The following is an 18,173-nucleotide window of genomic DNA, read 5'->3' as shown; positions in this document are numbered from 1 at the left end:
GAAACATCTTTCCAAAATGGTCACACCGCCCTCTGTGCCAAATTGCATTGACTGAACAATGATGTTGATTTTACCCAAACGCACGTCTAGACATCTAGAAATGGTGAATTTGTAGAGCACTTACTACCCCTATGTGCGATGCTGAAGCACTTGTCCATGCGGGTAGCAGGTTACACCTTATGCTTGTGTGGTTGGAAGAGTGTTGTCTTTGCTTTGAGCCTCTGTGGAAAGTGTCTCCATGCGGTGCATGATGAATACCAGGGTGCAGTTTTGTAATGCGGAATCGCCACTTCTGTTTCTCAGGTTGGCCTGAGCATTACCTGATCCTGATTGTCTGCCATTTTAGCTCCGCCCCCCTTGATTACCTTTAGCCACGCCCCTTATTTGCTATGTTAGCCACCCCCGAAGTTAAGACCTAGTTGCGCCCCTGCTGCTACATATATCTTCAAGGTGCTTAGATGTGGAGTCATGAATAGTAAATCTATATTTTCCTATATGCACTTACCTTTTCATACTTTGTCCCCTGATAATGTGTCTTCAGTGTTCTTGTAGCATGATATTGCTGGTGTCAATATTCAGAAGTACAACCAGACAGCACGGTAACTACGGTATATGTCCCCTACCCCAGTGCATAGCTACACTCTGTTTGGCTGAAAGTGTCAGTACTGTGTATCAATGACCAAAGGAAGGGATGTCCTTAACAAAACCCAAAAGTGCAATTGAATGAAACGGATGCTGCATGTGAAGTGTCATCAATTCAAGTTATGTAAGCACCTCCCGCCGGTATGTGATAAAGCTCGGCAAGGACAGAGCTAGATGCAGAAAGTTTGCTGCCTCACAAGGACAACAACGATAGCTAACAGACACATCCAGGGGGAAGGTCTTATTGCTGCATGTTACAGTAAATACCGTACACTTTTCCTCTTATGTTGTCAGGTTTGACCTGTCTAAATTTTACAAACTATGAGGTCTTTTTCTCACCTGTAATGACAGGTTGCGGTAAATATCACTGAACCCTGAATTCGGACCACTGTCTACTGTTCAAAGATAAATCTCTAATTTGTGACCTGCAGAAGGCCCACCGATCATCAGAGAAAGGGGATCCCAAATCCCTCTCCCAGAGCCCCTACGCTCTCTGAGCTGCAAACACCCAGTCTTGGGTGCACTCGTGTACAAGACCAGCATTATGCATCAGCTCCATAACGCCTCTGAACAGCTGCTGTTCCTGTGTGTAGGTGGAAAAGCAGACCTGTACACCACAAAGAAGCAAATATAGAAAAATATCAAACCGTGTAACCTCCTGGCTTGCATAAATTGTGTTAATTCCATGAAGCAGCCAGCTGGAAAAATGCCACCAATACACTTCAAATCCAGCACAGCTAGAATAAAGGTTGTCAGCAGTTGGCAGCGCAGAAGAGTAAAGTTTCCTTAGATTCTTATGAGAAAATCAGCATACAAAGTGCAAAATAACTCTGTTGTATTTTTATTTAAGTATTATCCATGCATGGTGCAGGTTTCTAAACATCTATTGTATGCTGCCATGCTTTCACACTACGTGCACCATGCTTGCCCTGGTACAAACATGTTTTTGTAATACAGTTTTGTGATTGTAATTGTAATTCAATTAATAAAGCTCTTACTGCCCCTGATGATGTGTTGAAGCGCTTTACAGTGAGTAGTACACTACTCCAGAACCCAAGGTTAGTGGTTAATCCAGTGGTTATTGTTGGTTATTGGGTTTAGTCATGTGGTCTCAGGAAACCATTGCACATATCCACTCTCATTTATTTGTGGCAATACACTTTGTTTGCTCCAACTCCAATTACGGGGACGACACAAACTTTGCAAAAAGCATTGATCCATTTTTTGCAAAAGAGCAAACCTGGTGCAATCAGGCCATTTATTCATAGAAAAAAGGCAAAAGACAGTACAAGATCTCAAAAGTGGTCCAGTTACCTGCTTTCCATAGGAGTCATGCACAGGGGAGATGATTCCACCGATGACGATGTAGCGTCCGGACTTGTGTAGATAATCCCTGGCTCGCTCTGTTGGGAACAGGGCAAGAAAAGGGCAATTAGGATCGCTCTAGGTAAACCATCACCCGCACCACTAAGATTGAATGTTTCTATTTAGAGTTTTTGCAAATCGCTCATACTACAAATTACCACCCTAGAGCATTTCTTGAAACCCCCAATCGAGAAAAAAGTCTGTGTCAAATTTTCAAAGCAAAAAATATTTGATTATGTTCACATAGTTGAAAAATTTGCCAGAGCTCTGACAAGATGTACATGGCAGCGTTTGGAATTAGTGACCATTGCAAATGTTATGGAGGGAAGCTTTTATGCAGTGAATAACAGTATGAAATTGTGCACAAATGTTGGGTAGTTTGGCACCATGAGTGTAGCTTAAAACTGAGCTCTTCACTATCATAACGATTTATCTACAATTGCTGAAAAAATATTTAATAACAAAAATAATAAACAAATAAATGCATTTAAAAAAAAATCCACAAATAAATTAGCTTAAAGTACAGCAACACTTGAAAGTAAGAATGTATTAAAGAAAAATTACACATTGATATATTACCTTCCTTATACATGTATACCATCCATGAACTTATATACCTGTAACTTTACTCCTTCTGTAAAAAAAACAATTGATTCCCTCCAATGCACTGCCATATGTTTGACCCCATGCCTCTGTGAATATATCTTCTACCTCCACTCTATGACTCCTCCCAAATCTCCTTCTACTACTAAGATCTCCAAAATAACCATTTCTAGACTCTTCCTTCCTCTAGCCCTCCTTGCATCACCTCAAACCTCATTTTACTACTAAAATCTCCCAAATAACCCTTCCTAAATTCTTCGCTCAGGTATGCATCCTTAGCCTCATCTGAGACCTCATGTACTGTGATGATCTCCCTAATCATTTTCTAGAGACTCTTCCCCCCTCCATCTCTCCTTTACTCATCCCAGACCTCCTCTTACTACTATGGTCCCTCAATGAACACTTCCTGCCCTCTTCCCGCTTCTATACCGCCATTATCCTTTAAATCCAACTAACTGATTCACATGTCCACTGCTCAAATTAATTCAAATTTCCCTATACTAATTCACAATTAATCCTTTTGGGTTCTGGAGTAGCGTGTTTTTCAACGAAAAATGCTTTGACGCCATATCAGGGGTAGTAAGCGGTATACAAATACAATTACAGTTAGCAGCAAGACTTTGGGGCATATTTATGAGTGAGCTACACAAGCCCAAAATGTTATTTATGAAGCCACACAAGGCCACCCTGCATGTCCCTGAGTGGCTTCATAAATACAGAGTAATACAACGCAGCGCAAATCACTACACTGCATTCCTTGTCTTGAATTTCCCCTTAGGAAAAAAGGGGCATATTACCAACAACTAGCGATAATTATCGCTATGTTGGCTTAGCGGCTATAATTTTATCGCCGTGTACCGACGATTTTTATCGCTTAGGAGCCTTGATATTATCAAGGTTTATCTCCTAAGCGATAAAAATCGCCCGAAATGCATGAATATCGCTGAAAAGTCAGTGATATTCATGCATTACCGAGCTAATGCTCTTAGCCATGTTATCCACCTACCATTGGATAACATGGCTAAGAACTGCTCAGGGCAGGTGTTAGCTTTTGGAGATATTCGCGCTTAGCGCGAATATCTCCAAAAGTTGGTAATAGGAGATAGCTATGTTAGCGACTGTTTCCAGTCGCTAACATCTTGGCACGCCCACTTTGCATGTCATTAGTGATACATTTCTCTGACATGCAAAGCGGGGCCCAAGATGGTTGCTATCACCTACTAGCTGTCGCTAACTAGTGTTAGCGACAGCTAGGTAATAGGAGATAATTTTTTCTCCGCTTTCTTGGCTTTTAAAGCCAAACAAGTGGAGATAAATCCCTTGATAATATGCCCCAAAAAGTATTTCTCTTCAAGACAAAGAAAAACACCCTGCATCATAATCCCCAACTGGGGAACTTGTTCTGGTGGTGTTAGTTCGGATCGAAAAAATATCTGTAGAGACTGGAAAGTTCGAAAGAATTAACAACAGGATAAAATGGACACACAAGACAACATAAGGAAGTGAATTGTTGAACAAAAGACACAGGAGTCCTCCACAGTAGGGGATTCTGTTAGGAGTTCAAACTTATTGATAAACAGGAATAAAGTCCACGCTTCTAGGTGAGAAGCGTTGGAAAAAGTTGAGAGTAAAAGCGAAGTTGAAATTCTTAGGATGCCAGGGAAAGAAATTGTCAGCGGTTTTTCTAATGAGAAATTTTGAAGCGCTTTTGAGCGCTGAGGATTTCGTTGCTTCTCAGCTGCACCTCTCCAACAAATTAATATTCAACAACAACCCAAATATTTATGTAAAACACATCAGGCTTTACAGAGTAGACAGACAATAATATAATATGAAACCATGAAGGTGTATTAAAAGAGTTAAAGGCATTCAAGAAAACAAACTAAAGCGTTAGAATGAGTCAATTAGTCATTTACGTCAAGTAATATTAGGATGCTCAGAATAAAATGTAGAAAATGAATCAGCAGAACCAAATGCAGCTCAGCCCAAAGAAATAAATCAAAGTGACAAATCAGAGGTCAGCCCGACGTGGAGTCACCTCCTAAGAGTCAAGGGATAGTGAGCCCAATACCCTCAAGAATGGGTTTCTTTTATAATGCGAAATACAATAAAAATCTATATTTAAATACAATTATGCTAGAGTCACACAAATGAAACCAATAATGTTAGGAAGAATGATACAGGTTCTAGAATCACATTTGTGAGCACTATCCCACAATTTCACATAATGCAGCTCCCATCCCTGGTGCACTTCCGCCACCTCAATAGGTAGTACAAAGACCACTATACAAGGGCAAGTTTTCCTAAGATTCACACTATGGTCCCAATAAGAGAAATCGTGAAAAAATTCACTCTCAGTGGAACATTGAGCGACAGAGCTCTGAAGAAATAACCATCATTTTATACCTCGTTAAGGGACATTACATCTCATAGCAGTGCCTACAATATTCCTGTTGCATAAATCGACTGTGTGCCAAATGAGACAGAAATGAAAAGATGACTGTATACTGGAAGATGCCGGCAGACAAAGTTGCTATTTTTAGGCTTACAGTGACTAATGTTAGCATAGGCATAATTTGCTCTACATAATTTCTTCATTTCAATATCATGTCAATTACATGTTAATTTTTGCTTGTCGTGTTAATGTAAATATGCATACAATTTTTTTTTTTAAACCTACATCAAACCTGTCGCTTTTATTAGGACTGGGAAACATACACTGGCCTGGCATAGAGAAAATGAACCAATGGAATTGGACAAAGGTCACAAGGACAAAGCGGGTGGCACACCAGGCCCTTGAAAAGAGGGCTCTGACACTGTACTATCATTTTACATCACTGATTTAATAGACAAAATGTGGATTATGGCTGCATTTAAAACCAAAGGTAGTGTTCTTTATGAAGGTCAGATAATATTAAAGTTCCAAACAGGCGAGCTGGGGTGAGGCTTGCAGGGTTCTAAGTCAACCGCTTTCTTGGGGTCTCTGGTGCTTGAGGTTGCATCCCGGTGCTGGAAGCATGACTCAGAGACGATGGAGTGAACCTTCTGAATCTCAAGCATTGCATGAGGGCCATATTTATCCAAATGTTGCCCGTTCCAAGATGGCGGTGCTTGTTGCTAGTAGTCTGAGGTCCACAGTCCACTGGCTAGCCGAAAGCAACCGAAGAGAAGGATGAGAATTGTGGATGCGTGCGACTCCCTCTCTTGTCAAACCTGATACCAGAGGGTTGTAATAAAGCAGGCATTGGTGTGGGAAGGCTGGCCAGGTGTCCGCGTTCCTCAACCCTCTGCTGAGTGATGAATGGAGCTCAACACATTGTTTCCGAGGACATGTATTGGCAATACTATGGAGAAAATATATGCCCGAATGTAAACATCATTCACTGAAGAGCAAAGAAGATTTTTTTCTTTCTGAGTATTTTTTTCTCAATCTCAAAGACCAAGAATTACCATGCCACATTGAAAGTAAAATGTATTCACTGGAAAGAACCTTGAAGACTTCAACAGTGTCATCACAAACAGAGAGTAAGATGGATGCCTGGATATGTGGATGTCTTCAGTGGCACAGCTGTAAGTTAAATGCAATTTGAGAACTGCACATTTGCCCCAGATCTAACCTTGAAACTAATGCTGAGTTTTTGGAGAATTACTCGAAAGCCATCCAAATTCACATTCTGACCCCGGCCACCAGAACTGACACTGAGGGCTCAAAAGCGAAGGTACTATTTTTGCACAATGAGGTTTTTGATGGATTTGATGGAGATGTGGCTGTTCTAGTGACGCTTGTGCGTGCTTCATGATAATACACAAGATGCTCCTCAAGTGAAAAGGCAGGAGTAAGGAATGCGTCTGTTGTAACTTCCCCTTTAATGGGTGATGCATTGCTGAGAATATTATGTACAACATAAGAGTGTTCAGGGGACCTGGATGGCCAGGGTGACCGTTATCTGAAGTTGATCCTCAAGTAGAAGAGGCAGTCAGAGAGTGTACTTTTTGTGAAAGTAATAAGTCTAGAAAAATCAGTGCGGCAACGCTTTCACCTGAGCACCCTTTGTCCAAGCTGGCAGTGGATATTGTTGGACCGTTTGATATCTTGTCTCCTAATGAGAGATATGTGGATGTCCTTGTTGATTATACTACCAAATGGATCTCAGCTTGTTGCATGAACTCTGTGGTTACCAAGAACATCATTGAATTAGTTAAAGATGCATGTGCTTGTGGAGGCATACCAGATGCCCAGGTCACTGATAATGGTGTTCAATTCACTTCACAGGAGAAAGTGGGTTTTTAAAGAATCTTTCTGTTACACATCATCACACAGCTCTTTATGCACCACAAGCTAATGGTTTAGTTGAAAGCATGAATAGGCTTGTGTACAGACATAGAACTAGATCTCCTTTGAGGTGCATTTTACAGGAAAAATTGTGGGCACATAGGAACGAACACACCTAATAGTGTTACTGGTTGCTCGCCATTTAAGAAACTCAAAGGCAGAGTAGCTGGCTCAAAACTCAACCTAGTGTGGCTGAGTGTGAAAGATAGGAGCAATAGGGTTGTTGATTGGAGAGTGAGGAGATCAAGAGAAGTATAAACAAAGGTTTGATACCAAAATGGGTGTGTGCAAGGGTGAATGGAAGGTAGCTGATTTTGTGTTTGTTAAAAAAGTTGTGTGGTCTTCCAAAGGTGAAACATTTTTTTTTGGCCCTAAACGCATTATCAAGGTCATATGGAATGTTGTGATGCTTAGTGGTGGTAATGTCTGGAGCATGCCTCATTTGTCAAAATGTGACAGGAGGATGGTAATGTGGGGCCTCAGATTCATTATTTTCATCGCTATAATGTTGGGGGCCAGTCTGAACCATTGTGTCATGATAAAAGAGTAAGAAGATCATCATCATATCTTCATGATTACATTTTAAAGTGATGTTTATTTTCATGATTACATTTAATTGTATATTTAATTTCTCCTATGGTTTCATTGTTGTCACCGAGTTTAAGATGTAGTTTCATACTTTTGTTCTTTTACCTCTTTCCTTTATCCTTTCTCTTACCGTTTTTTCATTCTTTTTTGTGTCAATATTATGAAGGGAGGATGTGTTGTAACTTCAACTCTAATGGGTGATGCATTGCTGAGAATGTTATGTACATCATAAAAATGTTCAGGGGACCTGGAAGGTCAGTGTGACAGTTATCTCAACTGCTGCTGGTGGTGTCCTAAGGTGAGTGTAAATAAACTCCTTCTTCAAGATGAAACACAAGGATCTTTCATTTTATTAGAGTCATTGGCAGAACTTGCTGATCACAACCAGTGTAAAACAGGGACAATAGTTGCAGGTAATAACACAAACATGACAGTGAAAGATTTCACGATTGACTTATTTCCAGACCTAAGCCTTGTAGCTTTACAGTGCATGTAAAGTGCACCCTGCATTTTTCTGTGCCTCTTATATCTGTATCTTATTTTTTATTCTTCAATCTGTCTGAGGAGAGAATACTTCATTGGAACCCAGGGACAAGTCCTTCAGGTCAAACCTGGATTTATGTCCCTGGAAAAAGACCTAGAATCATGGGTTGGAATAAGGATCTCAGTGCGGTATCACTGATTTCTGGTTCTGCCTTATTCCATATAGACGGGTAGGGGATTAACTTGTAATATTGCAAACTGTTATTACCAATAAGGTCGGAATCTAGGGTGCAGTATTACCGCATAGAAAGTAACCGCCTCATAATGGAGGCCTAAAAAGTGAGACCATGGCCAAGTGCCCGACTACAGGTTGGGGGGAAATGGATGTAATAAAATATTGGCCAAATTTAGCATCTGGCCCAGGGATGAGAAAGATAGCCACTGTTGAAGCCAGAGCTCCTGCCACATGTTTGTGTTGGCACAAGAAGAGTGCTCTCTGGAAGAGAGGTGCAGCATATTGCTTATGTTTTCATGTGCCATCAGACATGTTCAGCAGCCTCCTAAAAATCATGGGAGGGCTGAGGGTTGCAGGAGGTGCTAGTAAAGTGCTTAATTTGAGCCGGTGGTTTTCAGTACTCGGCACCCGTACAACGACAGTTGTTTAATAATTAAATATACATTAAAATCACTAATGCCTGTCACTGAAAGCTATAAGAATAGCTTGGGTGGCATGTGTTAGTTATTTTTTATACATATTTAAAGTCTGAATTGTCACACTTGTATGAGTGTAATGGTCACTTGTGATGGTGCTGTCATTAGCAACACTAGTGGGGGTAATAGGTGGTGCAAGCTGTAGTGGCCTTCTGATACAGGCCCTGGCACTTATGTTATTTTACAAATTAAGGGCCTCATTTAATGAAAAGTGTTACATCGCTGGTTGAGAACAATGATGCAACACTTTACATTGCACCCGCCTTGCGACACTATTGATGCACGCTATGTCGCAAGTATTGAACAGATAAGTCAGGAATCCTAACGTATCTGTTGGTGCAATAATGATGCATAGCTGGAGAGTATGGGAAAACAGACACAACTCCAGCAATGTGTCATTACACATGGGATTAGTCTCATGTGAAAGGCCCTGCATCAGTCCTTACGCATGCTTGATGCAAGCGCAAGAATTTGATGCAGTGAAGTGGTAGAAGTGCTGCAGTGAAATCTCATAGATTTCACTGCGTCACTTCTACAAGCCTTTTTTTACATGGGTATGCCCACCCAGCATACATTACACCTGACACTGGTATAATGTAGCGCAGGGCCTTGCAAAGTGATGCATCTGCCTAGATGCGCCACTTTGTAAATAGGGCACAGTGTGGCACATTGATTATGCTGCCGCAGCGTCACAAAAAAGGGATGCAACGGCAGCGTAAGGTCTTCATTAATTATGCCCTGAGTCCTGGAGTTGCCAAACTCCAAGTAGGTTTACATTGTTCTGGGGTATAAGTCTTAAAAGCAGGCACTCTGCGTGGAGAGTAAGGCAATGCAGCACAAATCGCTGCGTTGCCTTACTCTGCACGCAACTCCCACGGTTTTTGATATATCCACAAATTTACTAGAACTTGTGAACCTGGGAATGTGCCAAAAAGATATGCCTCCCCAGGAGAGGAGTAACGGGGAGAAAATATCTTTATTTCTCCTTGTATTTACCTCTTTCCATATGTGCTGCATTCTGCAGCAAACATAGAAAGAATCATGCCTACAACAGAGGCACCCTTGCACCATGGTGCAGAGGTGCCTGCATTGTCCCTAGGTTGTCAAAACGCTGCCAGCGCAGGGAGAAAAGACAGGAATGTGCTGTATTGCATTGCTGTCCTTTCTTTCCCTGTGATGCAAGGCAGTGCAGCAAGGTGACGTGCTGTCCTGCGCCACACATTTCATAAATATGGCTCTAAAGGTTTGGGGGGTGGGGATATACAACTTTCTGAACTTAGAAGTGTATTTTTGGTTGAAGAGAAGCTGTACCTAATAGGTCAGCGTTATTTGGAACAGCACCACCAACTCCTAAGCACATATGCTCAAGTCAGATACTTACGATGCCAATCTCACAAAAATTGTTGTAAATGCCGCGGCACTGGGTTTCCCGTGAGCCCAGCCTCGGTGTTTCACCAAGTTCACATTCGACGTGCACGCAAATGACTGAATCACCTATTGCAGGACTTCACACTGTTGTTTCAGGGGATTCGTGTCTGAAAGGACCAGCCATCCAGTTACACATCTACACATTGGTGGCTTTGATAGCCCTCAGCGATACAAAAGGGGATGATGGACGGAGCGTTTGAGCAAATCAAACACTCACCCCCAGTCAACTGATCTGGGTTTAATCCATCACCATTCTTTAGCCCACTCCGCCACCCCATTTCAGACATGGCTATATGCAAATCAGTCTGACCCTGTGCCTCATGGGAACAGTCCAGCCCGAACTGCCAAGCCATGTCTTCCATGGACCGGAAACAAGCATCCTGGGACCGGTTTCGGATTCATAATCCTCATCAGCCAGGCTATCTTGAATCCAGTGGCCAAGTGAGCAAGGGACTCACGTCTGAGCATACCCTGCCACACTTAGGGCGAACAAAGCGATACAAAAGGGGATGATGGACGGAGCGTTTGAGCAAATCAAACACTCACCCCCAGTCAACTGATCTGGGTTTAATCCATCACCATTCTTTAGCCCACTCAGCCACCCCATTTCAGACATGGCTATATGCAAATCAGTCTGACCCTGTGCTCATGGTAACAGTCCAGCCCGAACTGCCAAGCCATGTCTTCCATGGACCGGAAACAAGCATCCTGGGACCGGTTTCGGATAGCCCTCAGGCACAGAAGAATTGCATTCCATCTCTGGCCGGAGGTGGAGGCTGAGCTCCAACTTCTAGAGAAAGCGGGCATCATTGAACAAGTGCAAGGACCAACACCATGTGTATCACTCATTGTCGTAACAAAGAACCCTAAACAGTCAGATGCGGTATGCCTCTGTGTGGAAATGAGAGTTCCAAACTTAGTAATTAAGTGAGAACACCACCTGACACCAACTGTGCATGGCATCATCGGTGAGCTGGAGGTATCTAAGTGGTTCTCCAAGATGGATCTCAGATCTGGAGGTACACCATGCTCAACTTTGGGATCTCCAGCGCTGCCGAGGTCTTCCAGAACATTGTCAAAACCGTCCTCCAGGGGATGAGAGGGGTGCTCAACGTAAGCGATGACATTCTGGTGCACTCTTCCACATTGGGAGAACATGTCCTTCGGCAACAAGCCGTCTTTTCCCGCCTCAGAGAAAGTGGGCTCACATTAAACCGAGAAAAGTGTGATTCCCTGTGGAAAGACATCAGCTTCTTTGGCTACCGATTTTGGGCATGACAAACTACTGCGGACGGTTCATCAATAACCTGTCAGACCTAACTGGCCAACCCAGAGACCTGACCAAAGCCACCAACCCGTGGACATGGGGACTCGAGCAGGGAGAATCATTCCAAGAAACCAAGGCAGCCCAGTCCGCGGACACCACAATGGTATACTTCGACCCCAAAAGAGAATCACAGTTCGTAGTGGATGCCAGCCCCACCTACCTAGGTGCAGTCTAAGCTCAGCGACAAGAGTGCGGAGAGTGAGCTCCAGTGGCCTATGACAGCCAACCACTCCCACCAATGGAGCAGCAGTACTTACAAATCGAGAGGGAAGTGATCCCAATCCTAAGGGGCTGTTGGCACTTCTACATATACCTGTATGGCCACCCATTTGCTGTCATCACCGACCACAAGCCTTTGGTCCTGCTGTTTCATGGCTCTTCATCACAGTCTCCCCCGAGGATCGTGAAATGGATTTTGCAACTGCAAGAATTTCAATTCACTGTCGAATATCGACCTGGCACCCGAAACCCTGCAGACTTCCTATTGAAGCATGCTCGGCACGTCACACTACCGGAGGCTGCCGAGGCTACAGCCACAGAATACTATGTGAGGGTGATGGTAGAAAGATCCAGGCCCCTCCTGATCTCCTTGGAAGATGTCATAGAGGGCAAGAAGAAAGACGATTGCCTTCAGCTTGCCATCCAAGCCGTCACCTCAGGTGATTGGAAGACACTGCAAAGTCCAACACCACGCTGCACTCAGACTGCTCAATCAATCCTAAAGGCCCTATATCAGGTTCGCCAGGAACTATCTTTATTTATTTATTTATTTCATTTCTAAAGTGCACTTTCACCTAAAAAGGCATCCTGGCGCTGGCAAACTCAAATCGAAGGGGGAGGGCAGACTACTAGCAAGCTAAGGGTTTGGAAAAAGCCAGGTTTTCAAGTGTCTTCTAAATGCGAGAAGGTCGGTAACATGCCTAAGAACAATCGGAAGAGAATTCCAAAGTTTCGCCGCGGCCACGCTGAATGATCTACCTCCAGCTCTAGATCTCCTGAACCTCGGAATGATCACCAACCTGGCCGAGGCGGAGCATAGATTACGAGCCGGCACATGCCATGAGAACTTCCTTTGCAGAGGAGCGGGGCCCAACCCATGAAGAGCTTGAAAGGCCAGACAGAGAGACTTAAATTGCACCCTCTGTCTCACTGGGAGCCAATGCAACTGAGCCAACACCCTTGAGGAAGAAGATCTAGTTGGCCACCCCAAGGTTAATTTTGCCGCTGCAGACTGAATTCTCTGGAGTCTATCCATAAGATAACTTGGGGACTCCAACAGTAAGGAGTTACATAATCTAACCTGCTGAGCACAGTACAGCGTATCACCTCAACCCGTGCAAGAGGCGGTAGCAAAGGAAGGATTTTTCTCAGGAGACGAATAATAGCCAAACAGCCAGCTACTACTTTAGATACCTGCGCCTCCAAAGTAAGGTTGCTATGAAACATCACACCGAGTTTCCGCACTACCTTCACAGGCTGCACCAGTGGAGAAAAATCCACAGGCCAGAAGTTGCTAGGGAGAGAAGATTGTACCGTGGGCCTAGGGCAGTATAGCACCTCAGTCTTTCCTGTGTTGAATTGCAAGGAATTGGCTTTCAGCCAATCTGCTGGGTCTCGCAGGCAGTTATGAAGTACTTCCAAAGAGGTTGAATCATCTCCCTCCAGGGAGAAAATCAACTGCGTATCATCCGCGTAGTTAACAATTTCGATCTTATATTGTTTGATGACCGCGATTAAAGGCTTCATATAGATGTTGAATAATATCAGACTAACTGCCGAACCTTGAGGGACGCCATGCGAGATGTTGGAAAAAGCAGATTGGAAGGGAGGGAGGGATACAGCTTGTTCTCTACCCTGAAGGAAAGACTCAAACCACCCAAGGGCACTACCTGCAACCCCCACCTCTCTCAGCCTGTCCAGCAGAGTTCCATGGTTCACCGTGTCGAAGGCGGAAGACAGGTCAAGCAGGATCAGAACCCCAGCCTGTCCCCTGTCTGCCTGCCATAGAAGCTCATCCAACACAGTCACCAGGGCCGTCTCGGTGCCATGGACTGGCCGAAAGCCAAACTGGACGTCCTCCAGAAGCTTGTGCTGTTCTAAATGTCTGGAGTGAGTGCCTGCCACCACCCTCTCAACATTTTTTGCTGGGTACGGTAAAAGCGAGATGGGTCTAAAGTTCTTGAGGCATTCAGGATCAAGGGTGGGCTTTTTCAATAGAGGGGTCACCACCGCTTGTTTCCAATGAGGTGGAACCACACCAGTAGTGATGGGCCTAAAGGAGCCACTGATGGCTGCATTCGTAGGGGCCCACGCCTTGTGCTAACTGAAAGACTAACCCAAAAAGCTGCTCTCCTAGCGCAGAGAGCCCACCAAGGGATTGTCCAATCCAAGAACTGACTCCAAAGCAAAGTCTGGTTTCCCGGCCTAAACCAAAAGATAGAAGCAGTTGTGAGGCACTGTCCCGTCTGCCTAGCCACTAGTCCACAAGATCGACCCGCCCCAATCATCACTGAAGCAGCTCCTGGTGCCCCATGGGAGAGGGTAAGTGCAGACTTCAGTAGTCTCCCTGGCGGGAAACACATGCTAGTCATAGTGGATGACTTCTCATGGTACCCTCAGGTAGAAATCATATCAACATCATCTGCAGCTGAAGTGATCCTGAAGCTCAAAAAGCTCATGGCAACACATGGTCTCTTCAGAGAAATTTGTATTGACAATGGCCTGCCATTCAGCAGCCTGGAGCTAATGGACTATCTAGTGTCCCACAATGTCAAACACCACCAGTTAACACCACGATGGCCCCAGGCCAATGGCGAATGAGAACACTCAACAAAACAATCCAAATCCCTTTAGCAGAGAATCGCAACCTGGAACAAGGCTTGTACCAATTACTAAGAGAATAACGACTCCCCGCACGGCACCACTAACATTTCCCCAAGCAAGCTATGTTTTGGTCGGACTGTGATGGACACCATCCCACATCACCCCATGAGGGAGGAAACATCCAACCCCCGAAATCAATTGGACTCCAGAGGACTCATAACAACGAGGCGGCTTCCCAGAAATGACATACTCAAGAATGTTCAGTCCTAGTGTGAGACTGTGTGTTAGTGCAAGGCCACCAACCCGGAGGGAAGTTCCAGTTGCCGTTTGAACTCGACCCATGGATAGTAGTGGAAGTCAAAGGCCAAGGTAACCGATCAAAGGGGCCAAGAGAGTGTGACCCGCAACGTCTCTCAGTTCAAGAAAGTCCCGGAGGATAACACTGAGGAATTCTCAGCAGCTGGTTCGCCAAGAGAAGTCATCACAACAAACCCTCCATGTATCTGTGGAGAATGCAACACATCCCCATATGCCACGCATTTGCCTCCCTCTGCGTTTCTCAAAGCTCGGAGCCGGAACGCACCGATGTCCGAGGTAAAAGTGCTGGAACCGGAAGGAGCAATGACCCACCAGCGTCCTCATTGACACCCTCAATGCGAAGCAGCCAAGGTCGGTACGAGTTACGATCACACCCGAAGCCTTCTCAGAGGTACAAAGATTTTGTGTCCTGCTGACCTGAGACAGACAGCCAAGCTAATGGCTGGCGGCAAGTGCTGTGGTGTCCTGCAACCAAGTAAGAACATTCCATGAACATTACGAAATCCAAGTTGTCAAATGTCTAGTTTAATTTTGTTGAAATTTGTTTTGGTTATTGCTATTTCCTGGTAGTGGAGGAATGTAGCGTTGTTGAAATTGAGGGCGAGACCACCTCTCCCAGTCTCATCGGGGAGAGTTCAGTTGGAACCCTCTGTACATGACTGCAATGGGCTGGACCGGCGTATGCCAGTCCAGCGTGAGAAAAGTAATAAAAAGCTTGGGACTTGAGTCATCTGCCCACTACCTTACTAACTGTGTGCAACCAGTTATTCAGTGACCAAGATTAGGCTCTGTGTTGCCCCGTCCAACACCACACTGGGGTTACCAAATACCAGGCTGTGTAGCTCTAATGCTACCTCATGCCTCTTTCTCCCACCATTCTATACTTTGGTTCTCTTTGTCTCACCCTTTCAGGTTCCTTTTCGCCTCTGCTTTCTTCCTTTACCCCTATTGTCCTATCTTTCTCTTTCTTTTTCTTTCTCCTGTTTCCCTTTCTCTCAATTGCTCTGAGTGAAAGTCTGATGATGAAAAATAAGGGTTGGTCGCCAAAATAAGTACCGGTGCCCTCCACCTGCATAAATTATGCACAAGGCTGGTGTATGGGTAGGATTAGGATTTTCATTGGGATGAAGTTAAAGTACAAGTCAGGGGTTAAAGATGTTTTGGGTAAGGGATAGCGGTTGGAGGCAGTTTAGAATTAGTGTTAGGTTTAGGATTGGAGTTAGGATTAGAGATAGGGAGGGGTTGGGGTGTGTACAGGTTAAGGGTCAAAGTGTATGGGTATGGTTAAGGTTTTAATTAAGGGTAGGAATTAGGATAAAAGTTTCATTGTGGTCAAGTGGCAAAGGAGATAACATTTTCAAAAATTACTGCTACAATTCTTGCATTTCACATAGAGATATTTTGTAATCACTTTTTGAGACGTCTTTAAAGGACACACAACTTTTATTTATGGACCGCTTAATGCACTAATAAATTGATAACTTGCCAGAGGGTGAAGCAGTGGTGTCCCAAAAAGCATGTGTGTGTATTATGTTGTGCAAGAACAGTACAACTGTGTACAGATAAACGATCGGAAATACATGCATTTTTAGGGCCCTCTCGTTGCATCAGGACATTTTGATTCAATGCTGTGAGTTGTGAAAATGCTTGTCACCTGGAAATGAGCTCACCCACACTGAAGACATCATGAGGTATGAGCACATTGTTTTGAAATGATTTATGTGTATGTCCTCATCATGTATTTATTAATATTTGAGTATGCCGAATGGCCCATGCCGTATGCGTATCTTTGCCCAGTTAACCTTAGCCAAAAGCACACTGCATTCTGGGAATTGCAGTTTCACTTTTAATACTGCACATTTGGGCTTATAAATACGAGGATGCAGCATGATGTTGGCTAAAAAACATGAGTGCCGTAAAATGTCACACTTGGCATGGGGTACCTGACTGCTAATACATTTGTCAAACATAAAAGCCAAAATACAGCAGATCACACAGTGTTAAAACAGTAAAGTCAGCAATGGTTTTTAGATCCCAGCATGATGTCTGAGACCAGGAAGTTAAAGCTGTACAATAGTATGTGACTGTGGGCCCCATTCTTTCACGGCAGGATTGCAGCGCTGCATGAGTAGCTCTTACAGTTACAGTGCAAGCGACAAAATCAAAAGAAATGACCAGGTTTGAAAGAGGTTGTTAACTTGGTCAACCAAAACTTTAAAGATGCAAGCATAGTAAGGCCAAGCTTCATGGCCATGCTTCCAATGCAGCATACACAGGAGGTACTCCCCTCAGTGGACAACAGCAGCTTTAGTAGCAACCACCAAGATTGAGTTACCCAGGACTCCCATATTACTCCTTGCTAGGAAGGCATTAAACATACCGTTTTGGATTTGCGTGTACAAATTGTTATGATCTGGTGTACTATTGCACTTTTTTGAAGTTAAGCAAAAAAAACTACAAGTCCTAAAATGCTCTGAGGTGTAAAACTACCACCCAAGCATTTATACATGGGGACCTATTCACAAAGGTAAATCTACACATGTAGATTTACTAGTAGTAAGAGGGTGATGAGTTTGAAGTTACTACTGCCAAAAAGGAGCAGGAGTAAGTTCTGTACCACATATGGTCAACTTCTGATACTGCAACACCCTCCCAAAGAAAATAATTGAGGTTGGGACTTAAAATATAACCACATAGAAAATAATGTCAAATTAAATTAAAATATTGAAATTAGTTTAAAAAATAAATACATATAATTCAATGTTACAAAAATAAAAAATAGAACTTATTTGTTAACTTATTTTAAAAAAAATGATAACATTATCTGAATAAAAAAATTAATGTGTCATTATGTTTTAATTAAAATATGAATGAAATATGTTTAATTAATTCAAGTTATCACTTTTAATAATTTTTAATACATATTAAAGAATATATGTTTCACCTTGAATGGCATTTGGGAATTTATACTTAAAAAAATGAAATGTTTAACACTAGATTGCCTCACAAATCTCCTCATTTCATCAGAGCTAAATTGTATACCATTATCTGTACCAAAAATGTAGGCATGCGTTCTCCAGTCAATTATTCTCTCAAGCTGGTAATGGCAAAAGGCAGTAGTTATGTCATTTACAAACTTAACCTAAATCAACCTTCTGTAGATATCCACTGTGACAACAGTGAACCACATGCTAATAGGTAAACAATTCAAGGGCCTAAAAGATCTGAATCTGCTCTAGACCAAGGCATTCCTGGATCCTGTGTATGTTGTTGTACACTTCCACCATTTTTAGTCCTTTTAACCCTCTTTAATACACATGGCACAGTTGTGCACCCCACTGAATGGACTCTACAGCTTGCCCCCCCCCCCCCAAAATTCTCTTTGATACGTTTAACAATTAATGACTTCAGTTTGTGTGCAAGCTCACACACTCTCTTCCCCAACATAGAAAGAGGCATGAAATGTTCACCTTGCATCAAGGCATAATCACCCTCAACTGATAACTCATCCACATTTTTAAGTAAGGTCTGGCCCCTTCACACAAACAACTC

At 43.4% G+C, this 18,173-nt stretch overlaps 1 protein-coding gene across 1 annotated transcript in view; it reads right to left on the bottom strand.

Moving 5' to 3' along the window:
* Nucleotides 1-18,173, bottom strand: part of NMNAT2 (nicotinamide nucleotide adenylyltransferase 2) — a 298,030-nt gene that overhangs the window by 105,453 nt on the left and 174,404 nt on the right. The window contains exon 2 of the mRNA XM_078643152.1: nt 1,957-2,045. Coding sequence (XP_078499278.1) covers nt 1,957-2,045 — 89 coding nt within the window. The remainder of the gene's footprint in view (nt 1-1,956; nt 2,046-18,173) is intronic.

Source organism: Lissotriton helveticus, chromosome 1_1, assembly GCF_964261635.1.
Source record: "Lissotriton helveticus chromosome 1_1, aLisHel1.1, whole genome shotgun sequence".
Taxonomy (NCBI): domain Eukaryota; kingdom Metazoa; phylum Chordata; class Amphibia; order Caudata; family Salamandridae; genus Lissotriton; species Lissotriton helveticus.
This window is presented reverse-complemented; position numbering and strand designations above follow the sequence as displayed.